The following is a 13,375-nucleotide window of genomic DNA, read 5'->3' on the forward strand; positions in this document are numbered from 1 at the left end:
TGTGTCAGTACTGTGCCACAAAAACAAATTGCGAAAATAAGGACCGTTTCCAAACATTTCTGCTACTGGTTTCCAAATGTGAAGTCCTGCCTCAAACTCATGCTACTGGGTGGATGCACAAACAAATTGATATATCAATGCAGTTTACTTTAATTAAGGTGAAATCTGAGAAAGTATTTGCAAAAATGACACACTTTACCTTTAAATGTCTGCCAATACAATATGCCAAATGTACAAGATAATCTCTGTCAATGGCACTGTGATACAGTGATCTTATAAGAACATTCTGTGCAAACGATGTTTATGGTTTAGTCTGACTTTTGTCACATGGTGCATAAGATACAGTTTTGTAGCAACTTTTCCCTCAATTAATTTCTACGCTTAAAATGGGCTTTTTAACCATAATTTGACAGTAGGATGTGACAAAACAAGTGTTATTGCTAAATCTATTTTCTTTACAAAATATTCCTTGCTACAATATGGTATAAAATACCTCAGTGTTATCCAATCAAGGATGACTGACATAAAAAGCGCCAGAGACACCAGCACCAAAAGAACCCTTTGAAAAGTTACTGTACAGCACTGTGGCAACATAAATATAATGATAGTAAAAACAAATCATTGAATGCTTAAGAAATACATGTTGAGAAATCACATTATCACAAAACTACAAGAGGGACTTTTAAAGAGGGTCACAACTTGGGATTGGTTCCAGACAACTGAAATATGAACAAGCAAGTGTAAAACCATGTACTTAGTGCTATCCTTCCTTTATGCCATCATGTACATTTTTCCTAGCAACAATTTGGAACACAAATCATGGAGTTTTCAACCTTTTTGAGTTGTAGGTAGTTGATTGAAAGAGGATAGTCTTCACTGCAGAACAGTAAGGGTCCTCTTCTGAGATCTCTTGGACCTCCTTACATCACGACTGTGAGAGTATGCCAGTCTCACTCAGTGTCCTCTACTTTTTCTTCTTTTGGAATAGCCTGTAAAAAACCAGAAGGACAAAAGCTGAGAGACAAGTTGAAAGGGGCAGTCAAAATGTTGGTTGGTATTTTTGGCTATTTATAACATGTAATGTAGCAGACTGGACTTGAACCTTTGGTCCAATGTGACCACTATGACCCAATGTCTCAAGGGCAAGTACCAGTGTTGCAGTCAAGACTAGCTAATTTGAGTCAAGTTCAGGCCGAGAACTGAATACAGTAGGTTGAATCTGATTCAAGAGACTAAAAGAGCCAAGGCCAAATGCTACATAACCATAAAAATCTGGTCTTGGACTCGGACTTGGGATGGACTGGAGACCCCAGTACTGCAACACAAAGAAAGTCCAAAGTTGAGATGCTTAATTTTTGCACAAAACGTTGCATGTATCCTTCTCAGACAAGGCATTTGCTGAATGCATTATGACAAACCTTGAAGGCTTGAATATATTGTACGTTTCTGCTGATACAGTTCCATATTTATTTGCTAGCAGGTTATATAAAGATCACCTACTTTTTGGCACATTTTATATTCTTTTTGCTATGTGATTTGTATTTATTTCACAGAGATCTTTTCACATATCAGCCTTATTTTTTTAAGCTAGGAAAAATCACATTTTGGATTGTTCCTACTAGATATTTTAGTGTCTACATCAGTTTCTCAACCTTCGTAACTCCAAGGTCCCCCATTGTTAAAGTCAATACATGCAGACCTCTGAAACCCCCAACAGACTAAGATATTTCCTCTTGTACATCTGCTGAAATAACAAAAACACAAGTTTATTTTAGACATTAGACATTTTTATTAACAGAAACCACAGTTGAAAGTATACTTGTCTTCATTTCACTCATTGAAGAGTAAAAAAAACAAGCGCTTAATTTGTCAATTTTGCGTTAAATTGCCAGCTGTGCATGTAATTTTTCCCAGAGTTTTGTTTGGAAGACCTTTAATTAATTTCGTCCCTCTTCCCCCATCTACAATTGGAAAACTAGTCTTATTTGTTTTTCAGATGTGTGTGTGTTTGGTGTGGTTTAGTTTTGGCTGAGTGCTCTCTGGTCACTGCGGCTTTGCTGTTTAGTCGGCATGCCAGTCTTGATAGGGGATGATCTGGGCTCAACTCTCTCCCCATGATCCTCTTGCCCAGACATAATGTCCCAAAAATACTCAGCAGCTCACAAGCACATATGATTTTACAGCCAATGATTTAGCCACAAGCAAGAGATACATAAGTAATTCCAATTGGCCTTTGGTGATAAGTGTACAGAGGCCAGCGCCTCTGTTAGAAGTGTATCCACACGGACGTGCTTTTGCGTCGGCACTGCTTATAGCTTCATTTTAGGCTTGGCTTGTTTCTATCGCGAGGTTACAACGCTGCCAACTTTACTGCTGCTCAGAGCTAAGTGTGGTGTGAGGAGGTAATGAGGCGAGAGATGGGCCGAGTATCATTAATACAAGGAGATGTGCTTTGGTCTGTCTGGAAAAGACTCTTGACTAATAGAATTCTCACAGATTGTATTGCATTTGCAAAGAAGAAAGAAGTCTTGAGGAAATGAGAGTGCTGTTATTTCAGAACAGGGATAATGGAAGTGATAAAGGATGATGAGAAAGCATACACTTTCTCTTTTTATATAGAAGGGGAGGCACTGTTTCAGAAGCTACTATGGGGTGTGACAATGACATATCAATTAGCACCAAACTGAAAAAATGGCAGTACAAGAATACAAGAAGCCTGTATTTAATAATGCATATGTAATGTACTGCATGCGTTATATATAATGCATAAAATTCATGAAAGATATGTAATACATAAAAAAGAGAATTCATAATGACTTTTTACATAGTCCAATTGTGCATTATACTTTATGTAGTCCTTACAAAATCCGACCTACCTTTTCATAATGCATTGTAATGCATTGAAATTACGATATAATATATGAACTTGATAACAATTTAGTATAGGGACCAGTTCTCACTATTAACAAGTTGATTATTAGCATGCCTATTAATAAAATAGTGGCTGTTTATTAATACTTATAAGGCACATATTCTGCACGAGCATATTCTGCATCCCTAAACCTACCCAATATCTAAACTTAACAACTACCTTACTAACTATTAATAAGCAGAAAATAAGTAGTTTATTGAAGCAAAGGCGTAGTTAATGGTTTGTTAATAGCTGAGAATTGGACCTTAAAATAAAGTGTGACCTTGAACTTTATAGGGATTTGGCAACCCCAGCTGTTTCATTTACAACGTATAATCATATGACTGTCAAAGTTGTTTATGAGAACGTCTAGGTTACTTGTGTAACCCTCGTTTCCTGAAGGAGGGAACGGAGACGTTACGTCAGTCGTGACTGACGAATTGGGATCTCGCCCGAGAGCCCAATCACCTTCGAGTGTTAACTAAACAAGCCAATGACAGTTGGCGTGCGTGTTTCGCCACCTTTAATTAATTTCGTCCCTCTTCCCCCATCTACAATTGGAAAACTAGTCTTATTTGTTTTTCAGATGTGTGTGTGTTTGGTGTGGTTTAGTTTTGGCTGAGTGCTCTCTGGTCACTGCGGCTTTGCTGTTTAGTCGGCATGCCAGTCTTGATAGGGGATGATCTGGGCTCAACTCTCTCCCCATGATCCTCTTGCCCAGACATAATGTCCCAAAAATACTCAGCAGCTCACAAGCACATATGATTTTACAGCCAATGATTTAGCCACAAGCAAGAGATACATAAGTAATTCCAATTGGCCTTTGGTGATAAGTGTACAGAGGCCAGCGCCTCTGTTAGAAGTGTATCCACACGGACGTGCTTTTGCGTCGGCACTGCTTATAGCTTCATTTTAGGCTTGGCTTGTTTCTATCGCGAGGTTACAACGCTGCCAACTTTACTGCTGCTCAGAGCTAAGTGTGGTGTGAGGAGGTAATGAGGCGAGAGATGGGCCGAGTATCATTAATACAAGGAGATGTGCTTTGGTCTGTCTGGAAAAGACTCTTGACTAATAGAATTCTCACAGATTGTATTGCATTTGCAAAGAAGAAAGAAGTCTTGAGGAAATGAGAGTGCTGTTATTTCAGAACAGGGATAATGGAAGTGATAAAGGATGATGAGAAAGCATACACTTTCTCTTTTTATATAGAAGGGGAGGCACTGTTTCAGAAGCTACTATGGGGTGTGACAATGACATATCAATTAGCACCAAACTGAAAAAATGGCAGTACAAGAATACAAGAAGCCTGTATTTAATAATGCATATGTAATGTACTGCATGCGTTATATATAATGCATAAAATTCATGAAAGATATGTAATACATAAAAAAGAGAATTCATAATGACTTTTTACATAGTCCAATTGTGCATTATACTTTATGTAGTCCTTACAAAATCCGACCTACCTTTTCATAATGCATTGTAATGCATTGAAATTACGATATAATATATGAACTTGATAACAATTTAGTATAGGGACCAGTTCTCACTATTAACAAGTTGATTATTAGCATGCCTATTAATAAAATAGTGGCTGTTTATTAATACTTATAAGGCACATATTCTGCACGAGCATATTCTGCATCCCTAAACCTACCCAATATCTAAACTTAACAACTACCTTACTAACTATTAATAAGCAGAAAATAAGTAGTTTATTGAAGCAAAGGCGTAGTTAATGGTTTGTTAATAGCTGAGAATTGGACCTTAAAATAAAGCTGGAGGAATGAGAGGCCCGCGGAGACGTACATCAGCGTCATCAGCACTGCTTGCCAGCTGCTTCAATTGATTCATTATTTCACATTATGACATAACAGCTGAGTTTCAGACACAATAGTGGTCTGTTTTCAGAACAACGTTCCACTGGTGACAGGCAGCATGTAGTACTGTATCTCCCACAGGCCTCAAGAGGTGACGGGGCAGCTAACCTCTCCGTGAACTGCCCTGCTGAGGTCCTGTTACCCTTAAAGCAATGAAAAGCCTCACCTACGACATGTGGTTCTGCTGGGCGGCCAGGTTTTGCTGCTGCTGTTGCTGAATGAGGAGCTGCTGCTGTTGGCGTCTGCGGGCGGTGCGAAGCTTCTCGAACCTCGCCTCCATCTCCTCCAGGACTTTAGGGGTGTAACGCACCACCAGTTTGACGCTGTCCTTGGCTGCTTTCAGTAGCTCCACTGCTTTTTCGTGGTGTTCACCCTCGACACTCTAGGAAAAAGAATTCAGTAATTGGTTTTTCAGAGCAATCTGTGGTTGTTCATGTCATCTAATTCAACGGACCAAACGTGTATGTCTAAGTTCAATAGTTTGTTGATGACTGCTGCAACTTTATTGCATCCAAACCCATACTGTAGTTTTGTCAGCTCAAAACTGCACTAGAAAATGCTCCACGGTGATGAACATTCAATTACATTTTGGCACAAAAGAGCCATTAATTTCCTATTAGCTCAGGAACCGTAACATGTTTGGTTTAATGAGAAATTGCTTCTCAAATGCTGTCATAAAACGCTTTCCTATTACAGTCTTTGACGCAAATGAAATCAAATGGATCCTTTCTGAAGTCTTCTGTCCTCTTTGAGCGAGAAAACAGTGGACATTAGTTTCTATAAACTAAAATTACTCCTTCATGTAATAGAATTGTAACAAACTTGAATGATGGCAGAGAAGAGAAAAGCAACTGGCTTCAAAAGGCTTGCACTGCAGCAGTGACTCAGAGCGCTTTATAAGAGCAGACAGCTTTTTTTTACTGAAAGATTCATTCGGATTCAGTCAATGATTAATTCTCATCTGGCTCCAGTCTGACACATTTTAAACATTTACAGTGAATTATGAAAAGATAAAGTCTTTTGAAATCTGTCTTTTTCAGTTTTAGATACAGTCCTGCTGTAAGTTTTCTGTCTTGTTTGTCCAGTTTTATTATTTTAAAATGTCAAGCTTAGCCTAAGTAAAATTAAAGATTAGATTCAGTCTCTAATGGGTATGAGCTGCAAAAATTGATTTATTAGCGTATTACGCCATGATGCAATCAGCCTTGTAGACTGTTGGAAATGTTTGTTCATTGAGATCAATGTAAAAATCCTTCTGCCGTAATAATCTCACTTCAGCCCAAAATGATCTGTATCGATTAAAAAGCCAGTGGGCCCTCTAGCATGAAGGCATCTTATGTGACAGCTCTACACAGCTGAAAAATTCATCCCCTAAAAATTATAATTTTATTTTATTGCACAAACACTTAAAGGGATAGTTCACCCAAAATGAAAATACTCAAGTTTTCCAAACCTGTATGACTTACTTTCTTCTGTTGAACACACACAAAAAAATATATTTTGAAGAATGTTGGCAACCAAACAGTTGACTGTAGCCACTGACTTATTTTATACACATTTGGAACAACTTATTACAGAGTTAGAATTTTTGGGTGAACTATCCCCTTTAAGTTTTCCCCCCACACCTGTCAACCTGTCAACATCAGTCATGTAAAAAAAATACCCTGATGTTCACCGATCCTTCCTTTGTACATTTAATGATAAGTGAGCTATGCGCTGACAGGTCATTCCTACTATGCAGTAACTTTTCATGTCCCCATCATGTATGTCTAAATATATTAGATAAGTAAAAATAGAAATGTATTTTAATGATTATGCTACTTTAGTTTAAGGGGATGTTGCCATTTCCCTGGCTTCTAATTTGGACAATTTGAAACTTATTAAGAAATTAATGCTTATTTAGGTTTTCCCCGTGCCCTAACTAACATAAACCTGTTACTTAATGGTTAGTTCACCCAAAAATTAAAGTCCTGTCATCATTTACTCTTCAATCCTCAAGTTGTTCCAAACCTGTATAACTTTCATTCTTCAGCTGAACACAAAAGAAGATGTTTTGAAGAACATTTGATGACCCTATTTACTTAAAATTTTATAATTTTTTTTCATACTATGGAAGACAATGGGGAAAATCAATTGTTTAATTACAGTTTATGTTCAACAGAAGAAAGCAATTCATACAGGTTTGGATCAAACTGAAAATGAGTAAATGATAAAAGAATTTTCATTTTTGGGTGAACTATTCCAGTAATGTTACCGTCCTCTAGGAAGTGATTATGTTTGATAATCACAAGTATCAGTGAGTATTAACAATGCATAACAATCCACCCTATATATATATATATATATATATATATACAGTATCTCACAGAAGTGAGTACACCCCTCACATTTTTGTATATATTTTATTATATCTTTTCATGTGAAAACACTGAAGAAATGACACTTTGCTACAATGTAAAGTAGTGAGTGTACAGCTTGTATAACAGTGTAAATTTGCTGCTATATATATATATAAAATATATATATTTAAATAACCTAACTTCAGTTACTTTTGAGTTAACACCCTCATGACTTTTGCTTTATTTCCATCCTGTTAGGTTCCATCCAATTATGCATCCTATTAATTTTCTTGCTATTTTGCAAATAACCACGTTTCAGTTACTAAAGTTTAATTGCTTGAGCTTTACATCTTGTACCTTTTCATAGAAATGCATCCTTAAATTACACACATGCATATTCCTTTTACAGAGTTACAGAATATGAAAGATCCTGCATACTACAACTCACCACTCCATTGACAGACAGTAGTTGGTCACCTCTCTTAAGACCCCCATGCCTCTCAGCCACGCCCCCTGGGATGATGCGGGAGATGTAGATCGGTGAGTTCTGCTCTTTTCCGCCCATCACATTGAAGCCAAGCCCCTCATCTGTCTTGGGCAGTTCCACCACCCGCGGGTGAGAATGACCCTCACTTGCTGCAAATGCCGCCACTGTGGCCTGGTAGAAACCAAAGAGTTCAAAATATCAGTGAATGTGAAACATGACTGAGAAATATTGATAGACCAGTAAATTGTCAAGGCTTATTAACAAAATAATATTTTGAGATGTTTAAAATTTGTGATTGCCTTTTGATTGAAGTATCTACAAACAGTTTGGGGGTGAACAGCAAGGGGTAAATCACACGGTTTAATTCAAATTTCCCGAAGAGATACGATCACTTGATATGATATGATATGATATGATATGATATGATATGTTTTTTTTTTATATGGTTATAAATATGGTCAACGTGTATACATGTACTAAATGGAAGCTTAGTCTTCAGAAGACTGAATTAATTTTACAATGTCTTTATTAATTTTTTGAAGCTTGAAAATGTTGATAGCTAAACTTTAAATGGACTGACAAAAATTATGAGAAAATATAAAAAATATTCATTTGTGTTCCTAAAATGAACAATAGTTTTATGGGTTCAGAACAACATGAAGGTGAGTGATGACAGAATTTTCATTTTTGGGTGCACAAAAACTTTAATACTTAATGTATCTTTTCTGTTGTGATATATCAACAAACTTTGTGGTAGGCTATTAAAACATTGCTCTTTTTGTCTGAAAATCTTAACCAGTCCAACACAGCAACACTGGCTTAACCAATGGAGTCACATACTTTATCTTTAAAACATAGCAGTGAGGGACATTTCAAACATGGATGGTTTTGTGAGCAGTTGTGCATTGTACCTTATGTATTGGCTAATATATACAAACCTGCTCTCTAGATATCAGTTTCGAGCACTTAAAAAACCATAACAGTTGGCATTATTAAGAACAAAGGATCTTCTTTGCATTCAAGACAGCAATTTTTATTAGCTGATGGCATGAGGCCCCTTTCCCTTGAAACACATTAAGGTGGATTGATATTCAAGAACCGTCAGCCTCAATATGCACTTTCAATGCTACATTCTTAAAAGCCAAATTAAACAGCTCCACTTTGGCTTTATAGAGGCTTTACCTTTAGATGGACTCTCTTAGACTTTGGTCTAGTCAAAAGCGGATATACAGTATTAGCAAAAGGAAGGTGTCCAGATGTCCTCATACTTTTGGTCAGGGAGTACACCCCACAACGTTTTTCCACAGCTTCTGAGAATATGTCAACATGTTCTGTTTGTGCTGTAAATTCAGCAGAAAGAGAAACTGCATCCGATAACCTGCACTGCTGCCTGCACTGTCGTCTGAATTTTGTTAGCCAAGCACAACCACCAGGAAACAGAGAATGTGAAGGAAGACAAAAGCACTTCCTGCTGATCCACACTGTAGCTACAGGTGCAGCACTGTGGGGCCCCTCTCATTATTAAGGCATTCACACACAGGAAACGGTGAGAAAAAAATGCCAATGATTTTTGGAGACTTTGCAAGGCGCCAGATTCCCAAATGGCAATCCAAGCAGTTTTCTGATCTCTGAAACTGAAAGAACAGCACCTTCCCTGTCTGAGTGTTTCGTGTCACACTGAAAGAAATGCTGTTTGAAAGTGTTCTGCATGCAAGACACCCTCTTTCCAGTTTCTCAACCTTCACAGCTACATCCTCTCTGAGGAAAAAATAAGTAGATATATAACAAACATTTTTGAAGCCTGGACTCTTTCATTTGCTTTGTTGAATTGTAAATCATCAGGTTGCTGATGATTAAAAGATTTAAAAAATGACATTCTTATTAAATTGATAGTTCAACATTTACATTTTGTCCAAAGCAACTTACATTGCATTCAACTTTATACATTTCATCAGTACGCTGCATTCCCTGTGAATAAAACCCATGACCTTGGCATCTACTGTGAGTTACTGGAATGCATGAAGTCCAGCAAAAAAACTGAAAATCGCCATTATTTACACACTCTTGTGTCATCTCAAACCTGTCTTGTTTTATTTTTTTTCATTGAAAGAAGTTGAAGAATCTTCATGTGACTCCATCAATAGTTCATTCAACTGCATGAGCATTTTTCAGAATTTCTCCATGAACATATGGGTTGACACGAGGGTAAGTAAAAATGACACAATTGTAATTTGGGTGAACTATCCATTTAATGCCACCTGAAAGAACTGTAGGACATCAGATAACCCAGTACTCACATTATTCTGAGCAATGGCCCATTCAAGCTCATTGTACGCCTTACAAATTGCATCTTAAATAATGACATATTCTTCACAAAGAATGTCCTGTGGTAATGAATATTGGCTTTTAACATTTACATCAGCAATACACTTGGTGTATGGAGCCGACTGGAGCTCATTGACAGTTGCTGCAGGGGATCCCAAAGGATGACTCGGGCTGTTCTTCATCCTATTTATGTGTCATCGATTGAAAACTGTCCCAACGGCACGCAGATGCAAGCTGCTCACACATGCTAATTGCCCTTTTGCCTAGTGATTTGAGTCCAGTATGCTTTTTGAAACCTGTAGTAACTTTTCAAAGTGACCAAGCGAGGTGCTTTGAGGCACTCTAAGACTTTTGTAATTTACATCCTGCATTAGAACTTTAATTGATATGCTAATTCTGCTCATCTGGTGAGACCTGCTTGCTGAGCATATTAATTACACTAAGCACTGCTGTTTTCTGTATGATTGCCATTGTCATAGTATAGTTCCATATTATTACAGCACCACTCAAATGAGTCATACTGTTGGTTAAAATTATTGCTTTGTTTTCATTATGTTGAAATCAAAAGCCTATACGTCACAGACAATAACTGCATCAGTGTCTAAAAAGTAGCAAGTGTCATTAAAAATGTATTATAACACTGAATCAATGACAAAGACTTTAAATCATAAAAAATTCTGAAAGCGTATGCTGTGCATGAATTGCCAACCAATCAAGAGATTAGGCAGAGGAACGTCATTTTAGATCATAAAACCGTGATATCCTAAAACCAAAATATAAGTCACCTCTAAAACTTGTCCTTCAGCAATGATAGGATGAGGGCCTAATTAAATATTAAGGTCATGAATTTGTTTCTCATTTTATTTTTCCCCTGAGGCCCACTTATAATGTTAGTCAAGGTTGTTTTGCACCCAAAAACTCATAATTGACCCTTCACTATAGCTCCATCCTCCTTGGTTACTGATGTTCGCCAACACGAGCTTTAAAAATGTCCTAGAGTAGGAGTTCTCAAACTTTTTGGGGCCAGGGACCCCTTACAGGCGAGAAAATTTTCCAAGGACCCCTTCATAATTATAACAGTGTCAGAAATATGGACTGTCTGTGTTGTGTTTTTCTCCCCATGTGCCTTCCATGACCTAGTTTTCCCTCGTGTGTGACATGCCCATATTTGGTTTCCTTCCTGTTCCTGTTCCTGTTCCTATTGTGTTTCATTGAGTCCAGGTGTGTCTCGTGTACTTAAGTCCAGTGTTTCCTGTGTCTAGCGTGCTGTGTTAAATGTCTTAACCCGATGCTGTGTGTGTCTCCTGGCTACCCTGTGTTTTTCCCCAGTTTGAACTATTAAAGACTGTTTTCCTTCAACTCCTTCGTCTCCACGCTCCTTCGTTCCTCCACAGTAGCAGTTGTGACAGAACACAGCACCGACTAAATATTTTATTTGTGTCGTTCCCCTCCGTTTATTTTTTGCGTTTTTTCAGTGATTGTTTTCTGTTTTCCCCGTGTGCCCCATGGATTCCCTCGCTGTAAAGTTTACCTCCCTCGCCCACAAGGACCTTTCCCTCTTGAAGTATGCTGTGGAGTTCAGCCAGCTCGCCGTTTTAATGGCGTTCGACGACGCTGCGCTGAACTCCCTGTTCTGGATCGGGGCCAACTACTACCGCCCCGTCGACCTCCCAGACACCACCGGACTGTGCTGGAGGGAGGCAATCATCCGGTGTCTGGAGAGCGTCTACCCCCGATCCAGAACACAGCCACACCCAGTGCCCAGCCCACCATCTCTCCACTGCGTGGAGCTTAAGCCCGAGCCCACCGATGACGGAGAGCCCGAGCCCGTGACGACCGACGAGCCATCGCCGCAAGGAGCGGCAAAGCTGCGGTGCCTGAGCTGCTGATGATGTCAGGTGCGAGAGCCGGCTACAACGCCCGCCACGAGGGAGAAAGCCGTGGACAGAGTGAGCGTGGAGAGGAGCTCCACCCCCTGCACCGTGGCTGAGGGTGAGCTGAGAAGGGATTTGGGTGAAGAGTAAGCGGAGGAAAATGTAATTGACTTATATACCAACCTGCCCCCTTTCCTCCCTCCTCCGTCGGTGACCTCTGTCCCTCTCGTTCCTGAGTTTAGCCCAGAGAGGGCACCTGTTCGCACGTCCAGCCCAGAGAGGGCTCCTGTTTCCAAGTTAAGCCCGGAGAGCCCGGAGGCTTACAAATGCCCAACCACCTACCCACCCACTCCTGCCTCCTCCACCACTGTCGTCTGGCAGCCCCTCTGCTTGCCCTCAGCCCACCATCAGTACGGTGCGAGCTCTGCGGGTCTGCCATCCTCCATCGTCACAGTGGCTGCAGAATCCCTGGCCTCCACCTCCAGCCTCTAAGCCCCGGACTCTGCCTCGGCCCGTCGACCCAGTGGCTCCACCATGGCTCCTAGCTCCCTCCTCTCTGCCATGGCCCATCAGTCCACTGGCTCCACCGGGCTCCCTCGTCCCTCCGGCTCCGCCTTGGTCTGTCGTCGACCATCCTTCGCCTCGGGACTCCACTCCTCTGGCTGCACCTTGTTTCCTCCATCCCTCTGGCTCCGTCAGGCTCCTCCTTCCCTTCGGCTCCACCTTGGTCCTCTGTCGCTCCGGAGCCATCAGTTCCACCTCGGCCCTCCGGATCCTCCTCGTCACCCTGGCTCATCAGCTCTCCGCCTCGGGCTCCTCCGCCACCTGCTCCGCCGCCATTGGTCGGCCCCCTGGAGTTGTCAGCCCTTCCTCCTCCATGGCTCCTCCCTCCGTCGGCTCCACCGTGGATCGCCATTAACACTGTGGCCTGGGTCCCACCTGGCGCCGCATGCTCCAAATCCCTCCTGTCATCTCTCTGTCATCATTGTGTTCCTGTGGCTCAGTGGTAGAGCATTGCGTTAGCAGTGCAAAAGGTTGTGGGTTCAATTCCCAGGGAACACACATACTGGTAAAAAATGTATAGCCTGAATGCACTGTTTCTTTGGATAAAAGGGTCTGCTAAATGCATTAATTATTATTAAATTATCTCCCTGGCTCCTCCTGTTTCCTCCTTGGCTCCTCCCTCCGCCGTCACCTCCCTGGACCCTGTCACTCCTTCTGTTGTTTCTTCGGCGCAAGGATGCGCCTTCCGGGAGGGGTGGGTGATATGTCAGAAATATGGACTGTCTGTGTTGTGTTTTTCTCCCCATGTGCCTTCCATGACCTAGTTTTCCCTCGTGTGTGACATGCCCATATTTGGTTTCCTTCCTGCCCCTGTTCCTATTGTGCTTCATTAAGTCCAGGTGTGTCTCGTCATCCTCTCGTTTAGTCGTGTATTTAAGCCCAGTGTTTCCTGTGTCTAGCGTGCTGTGTTAAACGTCTAATCCCGATGTTACATGTGTGTGTCTCCTGGCTACCCTGTCTTTCCCTCCAGTTTGGATCATTGAAGACTGTTTTCA

The 13,375-nt window shown here is 40.6% G+C and overlaps 1 protein-coding gene across 1 annotated transcript in view; it reads right to left on the reverse strand.

Annotated features, from left to right (window-relative positions):
• Nucleotides 1–13,375, reverse strand: part of LOC107694148 (protein lin-7 homolog A-like) — a 51,221-nt gene continuing 37,846 nt past the window's right edge. The window contains exons 4-6 of the mRNA XM_016493752.1: nucleotides 7,579–7,788; nucleotides 4,962–5,173; nucleotides 1–989 (exon numbers count right to left, since the gene is read on the reverse strand). Of these exons, the coding sequence (XP_016349238.1) occupies nucleotides 965–989; nucleotides 4,962–5,173; nucleotides 7,579–7,788 (447 nt within the window). The 3' untranslated portion in view covers nucleotides 1–964. The remainder of the gene's footprint in view (nucleotides 990–4,961; nucleotides 5,174–7,578; nucleotides 7,789–13,375) is intronic.

Source organism: Sinocyclocheilus anshuiensis, unplaced genomic scaffold (assembly GCF_001515605.1).
Source record: "Sinocyclocheilus anshuiensis isolate Anshui unplaced genomic scaffold, SAMN03320099.WGS_v1.1 scaffold1003, whole genome shotgun sequence".
In the NCBI taxonomy this organism is placed as follows: domain Eukaryota; kingdom Metazoa; phylum Chordata; class Actinopteri; order Cypriniformes; family Cyprinidae; genus Sinocyclocheilus; species Sinocyclocheilus anshuiensis.